The following is a 7327-nucleotide window of genomic DNA, read 5'->3' as shown; positions in this document are numbered from 1 at the left end:
CCCGTACGGGAGTTGTAGCGATGAGACAAGATAGTAGCTACTACAACAATTGGATACTACGAAATTGGGGAGAAAAAGGGGTAAAATTCCCCCCCCAAAAAAACAACAACCGTTGTTTCATCTTTTTTTGTACAATCATCTTTGAAATGCAAGACAAAGAACATAATGTATTTTCCACCACAGGAGCCATTTAGATTTTGGCCACTAGATGGCAGCAGTGTGTGCAAAGTTTTAGACTGATCCAGTGAACCATTGCATTTCTGTTAAAAGTGATGCATCAAGACTGCCCAAATGTGCCTAATTTGTTTATTAATAACTTTTCATGTTCGAAACTGTGCACTCTCAAACACTAGCATGGAATTATTTCACTGTAATAGCTACTGTAAATTGGACAGTTATTTGAAGAATTTAAGCTTTCTGCCAATATCAGATTTGTCTATGTCCTGGGAAATTCTCTTGTTACTTACAACCTCATGCTAATTGCATTAGCCTACGTTAGCTTAACTGTCCCAAAGAAGTTAGACTAGCTGAGTATCTGGAGCATCAGCATGTGGGTTCGATTACAGGCTCAAAATGGCCAGAAACAAAATACCTTTCTTCTGAAACGCAGTCTATTCTTGTTCTGAGAAATGAAGGCTATTCCATGCGAGAAATTGCCAACAAACTGAAGATCTCATACAACACTGTGTACTACTCCCTTCACAGAACAGCGCAAACGGTCTCTACCCAGAATAGAAAGAGGAGTGGGAGGCACCGGTGCACAACTGAGCAAGAGGACAAATACATTAGTGTGTAGTTTGAGAAACAGACACCTCAAGTCCTCAACTGGCAGCTTCATTAAATAGTACCGGCAAAACACCAGTCTCAACGTCGACAGTGAAGAGGCGACTCCGGGATGCTGGCCTTCTAGGCAGAGTTGCAAAGAAAAAGCCATATCTCAGACTGGCCAATAAAAAGAAAAGATTAAGATGGGCAAAATAACACAGACAGTGGACAGACGAACTCTGCCTAGAAGGCTAGCATCCCGGAGTCATCTCTTTACTGTTGACGTTGAGACTGGTGTTGTGCAGGTACTATTTAATAAATCTGCTAGTTTTCAGCTGTGCTAACAATTGCAAAAGGGTTTTCTAATGATCAATTAGCCTTTTAAAGTGATAAACTTGGATTAGCTGACACAACATGCCATTGGAACACAAGAGTGATGGTTTTGCTGATAATGGGCCTCTGTACGTCTATGTAGATATTCCATTTTTTTTCATTCTTTTTTTCTCAGTCTGCCGTTTCCAGCTACAATAGTCATTTACAACACTAACAATGTCTACACTGTGCTTCTGATCAATTTGATGTTATTTTAAAAATGGACAAAAAAAGTGTTTTTCTTTGAAACATAATCATTTCTAAGTGACACCAAACTTTTTAACGATAGTGTGTGTGTGTGTGTGTGTATCTCTCAACAGGGGTTGGCTGGAAACTAATTAAGATGACAAAACAATGATTTCCTGAAATGGATAGCTAGCCTCTACTCCTGATACCTTATTGGCTTATTTAAAAGGGACGGCAGGGTAACCTAGTGGTTAGAGTGTTGGACTAGTAACCGGAAGGTTGCAAGTTCAAACCCCCGAGCTGACAATCCGTTGTTCTGCCCCTGAACAGGCAGTTAACCCACTGTTCCAAGGCCGTCATTGAAAATAAGAATTTGTTCTTAACTGACGTGCCTGGTAAAAAGGTAAAATAAAAAGCAAACAATGCCTTGGGAAGATTGATTGCAGACATAAGAAATACGTGATAGGCCTACATTTTTTAAACTCATCTCCATAAGTCAATCCGGGGTTAAAATGAATCTACTGTGTAATGGTTATAGTGCATTATCCTTGTTGGACCCTGCAAACAGACTGCCTTTATATCGAGAAACAAAGAAACATGGTTAACACCCACACACTGCATTCATTTGGACAATCTCTATGATCACAAACCTGGGAAATAAAAAAAAATATGTTTACACAAGAGCCACTTTAACATTCAAACACATTGCCCAAAAAGCACATACCAGTGACTGAATGAGGGATGTCTGGGCATTGTTATGGTAAGAGGATTTGTACAGTAGCTCGGGGCTATGCAAAGGTAGTAGTTAGTTGTGCACAGAGACTTAGTGCGTTTCTGTTTGTGCTCGTTAGCTCACACTACCTCCCGGGTGGTCTTCAATGTGCATGGTGAGGTAATGGCCAGGTGTTTTACTCAAATGTTCACCAACTCCACAGTTACTTTATAATCCAGATTATGAACACTTGTCCTGTAAAATAATGTTCCACATTTGATATTTACTCGTACATACTTAACGACCAGAAAGAAAAAAAGAAGAGCACAGCATTTAGTTAGCAGGAAAGTAAACAATGCTTGAAAAATAAGATACTTTAAAACGCCACACACCTAAAACACTGCAGATTAAAGCAGAGTATGAACTCATTTCCATACCATACTGCCTGTAGAGTGCCCTCCTGGTAACAACCTTGGGTACTGTGTACCTTCATTAGCATTTGTCAGGAAAGACAACCCTCAACTTTCCCCCTTTGGGCTCACAACGTCAGAATGCTTTGAATGAGTGCCAATCCTGTAACTGGTGTAGTTGAACCAAAGAGGATTTGGATAGAAATCCACTGACCATGGGCTACACCTCAAAATATTATTTTGGATGGTTCTGAGGTATGCAATCACTTGACTATCGCGCCAGGGATTTCTATCCGAATCCTAGTAGGGATTTAATTGGACAGGAACATTCAGTCACGTCTCGCTTCCCAAATAGAATGGAAGTGGACTTAACTTTAATTGGAAAGTAATTCAAATCAATTCATCTTCAAGGTAAATTCTGCCACCTTCAGAAGTCCCAGTTAGCCTTTTCTCACCTCTTCAGAGTAAAAATTGGAAAGTCAACAACGGCTGCTGCCTGTAAATGTCTCATCTGCACGAGCTGACAGAGAACGAGTTAATGTATAAAGGTGACATGTGAAGTCTTGCCTGTGTGGTATGGTCGGTGCTGGCTGTGGCATGATGACCTCTGTCTGCATGCATGTGTTTGAACCTGCAACGAGGGAGTGGGCACTTCTCCATTTCGTGACCGGGAATCTCTCTGGTGCCCAAATACCTGCACATTCCTCAGTCACTGGAGTTTAAAGGACCTCAGCCGAGAAAGGAAAACAGCAATGCAAGACATTTTATTCAGCTGTACATCATGAAAAATGTTGATAATGTCCACCTAACAAGTGCAATACTAGTGAGAGAAATTAGCAAGTGCTTTAATAATTATATTAAAAAGGAATAAATACAACTAAACAAGCATAGCAATACTGTGCAGTGGGAGGAAAGTAGAAACAAAAAAGTGTTTAAAATATAACCAGCAGAAAGGATATATATATCCTATGTATATAGCCTAGTTACTACCAGTCAAAATAAGTCTGTTTAGTTGGGAGTTTTACGTACCATCCTCTTTTGCTCAAGGAAGGGAACATTTTATATTACATAGAGCCCTCTCACAAACCCCATCTGAGTCATGATTCTCAGTCCATGGAACGTTGATCTACATGAAAAGGTGTAAAAACAAATAGACACTGCATTGCAGGGGCCAAGGGCATGCGTGGTGGCAGATTGTGGGTCGTCATGACTGAGGCTACTAAGAGTCATGACTGGTGTAGAAGTCTGGACAGTACTATTGGGGGGGGTTGCAGGCCGGAGCCCCCCGGAACTACAGAGATACTCATGCATATCCTGCTCTTGACAAGTCATAATGCCTCAGTCACTGTGGGGCCCTGGCTCACATAGCGGTCCTCTTAAATGTCGGAGTTGAGACTGAGGTTGGCCAACCTGGGGTCCGAGCTGATCTCATACCTGTAATGGTAGCCCTCCATGTGGTCCCTGCACGCGTCCCGAATATTGTATATCCAACGCTTTATCCCCTTCCTGTTGAGGTAGAGGACCAGCAGAAATATCACTCCGATCAAGGCCAGCACCATGCCCAGGAAGACATACGAGGTCTCCAGCACACTTTTCATTTCACCTGAAAAGGTACACTCCAACTCCAAGTCCTCTATCTGGAGCAACGGTAACTGCCGCAGAACCTCAGGGTCAGAACAGGTCATATTCTGCTTGTCTGTGACCTGCTCGGAGCTCCTCAGCCAGGCCACAAGGTCCTCAATATTGCAGTCACAGAGCCAAGGGTTCCCTGCCAGATGCACCTGAAGCCCAGGCTTGAGGCTGAAGTCCATCAGTGTAGTGTTGGGTAGTTGCCTCAGGGCATTGTCCCTCAAGTCTAGCTCACGGAGCGGAGGAACACTCAGCGTCCCGTTCCGGATGAAAATGAGGGAGTTGTTTTGTAGGTTGAGGATGGTGAGGTTGGGGAGGTGGGAGAACATGCCCTCAGGGAGGACAACCAGGTCATTGTTAGACAGGTCTAAGCGGGTAAGTTGAAGGGCTCCGCCACTCCGTAGCAGGCTGAAGAGCTCATCCATGAAAGAATGGTTGTAAAAAGCCCTGCTGAGGTTCAGATCCAGCAGTTTGTTGTAATCAGGGAAGGCTTGAGCACTAAAATTCAGAATCCTGTTGTTACTCAAGTCTAGCAGTCTGAGATTTGGCAAGTTGTTTAATACATTGTGGCCCACCAGCTCCACCTGGTTTCCCGTGAGATACAAGTCTGTTAACTGCTCAAGAGGCACAGGGAAAGACCCAGCTGTGAGATGAGAAATGTTGTTCCCAGTAATAAACAGGGTTTTAGTGTTTGCTGGCAATGGTTGCGGAACCATGAATAAGCCCTGGTTCACACATTTTACCGTGGATGTGAAACAGACGCATTTGTCAGGACAGGCTGAATCTGAAACAAGGATGGCAAAGAAAAACCACAAACGAAGCAGAGTCGTATTTTCCCGGGATTCTTCAAGTTTACAACATAACAATGAGCTCACAAAACGCATTTTTTCACCTGTGGTTCCAATGAATCTGATAGATGAAACGAAGCACAGTGCTTATTACAGTGCACAAATGTTTTTTTTCTCCCCGAGTCAATCCACGTTCAAGTTCCTGTCCTCCACGTGGAAAAGGCTACTTTTCAACCTTTTTCCGGGAAATAGCTCTACTTCCGATTGAAACTGGGAGGCAACGGCTACATTCATTAGCTAAACAGCATCCTCGCAATACATTTACACGCAGAGAAAAGTTTCGGTTGCTAATCAAGTCTCTCACCATGATCCTCGTGTTAGTGGGGGCTTTCAAATCCGCTTGCAGTTCGTTTGATCGCACCGTTCTCCCTCAAATATATTCGAGTCAACCTTTGAAGTGAAGTGCGTAAACAGCCATTAGATTTCGAGGAGATTTACCAATAACGCCCAGAACACACGATACAACAAAAGCATCTGTGCACACACTTGGTCCAACACTGCTTCCCTCGAATCAACTGAACACACTCTTCTCCAAGTGGAGTATGAGAAAATTAGTCCGCAGCCGCACAAACCACTGCGAGGGCTATACCATGTTAAATTACAACGGGTGAGCAAGGAAACTTCAGTAAACGGATGTTGTAGTCCAACAAATGAAACATTAGTTATATATCCTTGTTATTGCTCACATTTCTTGTTTCCTTTATTTATTTAAATGCATACACAATCACACTATGCGCAGTCTCTATTGGGCATTTCACTGTGGTCAAGAAAATGACATGGGTGTGCGCCAAAATAAACCACCGCTTCATAGCTGAAGTAGCCTGGTCTAATCTAATGACAGGTATTCGATCCAAAATCAAATGCATCATCAACTGTACTCAATTATTAGAAAACTGTAAACAAGTATTGCATATGATTTAATATCGTAAATTACATCTCAGATACATTGTAGATATCAGGGCCACTCAGCCAATGTGCTGGAGAGCTAAGGGAATGCAATTTTAAACCTCAGAACACAAGAACCCATTAGTCTCAGACTTTATGTTTCGATTGAAAGATTATTGTCAAATGAAAATCCATCACTTGTTGTGTAATGCACTTCCTCACTTAGGCTATTGTGTGCTTTTAGAGGGGAATGACAATCGAAAGCTAATGTGGGTGGTTTAATGTACTATAGCCTACTGGGCTGCAATTTATTTTAAATAGCCAGCAGTAACATGTACGCATAGCCATGGGAAATAGGGGTGCTGATGGTGCTGCAGATAAATAAACAAAAAATATATAATAATTTATAAAATATTACTATATTTTTTGTCCCACAAAATTAGTGTACTAGATCCCCCTCACCCGACAGCACGGCCATACAGTACATGTGTTAATTTAGACAGTTATCATTAATTTAGATTAGTTAACAGCCGATATATAATCCTAATTGATTGAAGAGGAGCACATAGTCCCCTGGGTCCAGGGCATAACACTGATGAAGTTCTGGGTTGGAGAGAAACCAAGCACTGCTGTTAGTGTGAAGAAGGCTGCGTGTGTGTGTGTGTTTGAGAGAGACAGTACATCGGTTTACACAGTCAATTTCATGTTCTTATACATGTAGTTACATGGACGTCATTTAGCAGACGCTCTTATCCAAAGCGACTTACTGTAGCAATTAGGGCTAAGTGCCTTGATCAAGGGCACATCAACAGATTTTTCACCTAGTCAGCTAAAGGATTCAAACCAGTGACCTCTTGGTTACTGGCCCAACGCTCTTAACCGTTAGGCTACCTGCACTGTAATTACTCTTGTAACAACATTCTATTAAAATGTAAATTGATAATCATCTATTAACATCATTTTTAGTGATCCACTGTAATGTTTTTGTAATTACATAAGAGAAACGTATCCCCTTTTAAAATAGCTAAACTGCTGGTCACCAGGATCTTCCGGTTCCATGTCCAAACTTAATCTGGTCCAAATAAAGGAGAGCAGCATGAAAATAGTTTATTTCCAAAACGGTTTAATATCCACCAATTTTTCCACATTTGTGTTTTTTCATCAGAAATAAATGCTTATGTGTACCTTTATGTGTGTGACAAATTTGACTGATTTTTAATTCATAGATTTTAGATGTGTATTAAAATGTTGTTGTTTTTTGTTGCAAAATGCTATATATATCCCATTGTTTAACTGGAATAGAATGTTTGTATCCTGTATATTTAATATGTAAATGCTATCCATAATAAATGTAGCCTCATGCTATAGCGTTTAGTTGGCCTCGTCCCAAGTAGCACCCTATTCGCTGTATTGTACACTACATGTGACCAGAGCCCAGATCTCATATGACTGTTAAATATAGGCAATTTTTTTTCTGGGAAGGATTTCCACTAGATGTTGGAACATTGCTGCGGGGACTT

At 41.5% G+C, this 7327-nt stretch overlaps 1 protein-coding gene across 1 annotated transcript; it reads right to left on the bottom strand.

Annotated features, from left to right (window-relative positions):
* Positions 1-3593: 3593 nt before the first annotated feature.
* LOC139405960 (trophoblast glycoprotein-like) lies at positions 3594-5109 on the bottom strand. Its single transcript, XM_071148417.1, has one exon. It carries the CDS (start codon positions 4956-4958, stop codon positions 3822-3824), a length of 1137 nt encoding a protein of 378 aa, XP_071004518.1. The 5' UTR covers positions 4959-5109; the 3' UTR covers positions 3594-3821.
* Between the last annotated feature and the right edge of the window lie 2218 nt (positions 5110-7327).

Source organism: Oncorhynchus clarkii, chromosome 3 (genome assembly GCF_045791955.1).
Source record: "Oncorhynchus clarkii lewisi isolate Uvic-CL-2024 chromosome 3, UVic_Ocla_1.0, whole genome shotgun sequence".
NCBI classification, from domain to species: domain Eukaryota; kingdom Metazoa; phylum Chordata; class Actinopteri; order Salmoniformes; family Salmonidae; genus Oncorhynchus; species Oncorhynchus clarkii.
Note: the sequence above shows the minus strand (reverse complement) of the source record. Positions and strands in the feature narration are given on the sequence as shown.

Coding starts and splice junctions, on each gene's coding strand:
- LOC139405960 (XM_071148417.1), bottom strand. CDS start 4,958: ATGCGTTTTGTGAGCTCATTGTTATGTTGTAAACTTGAAGAATCCCGG.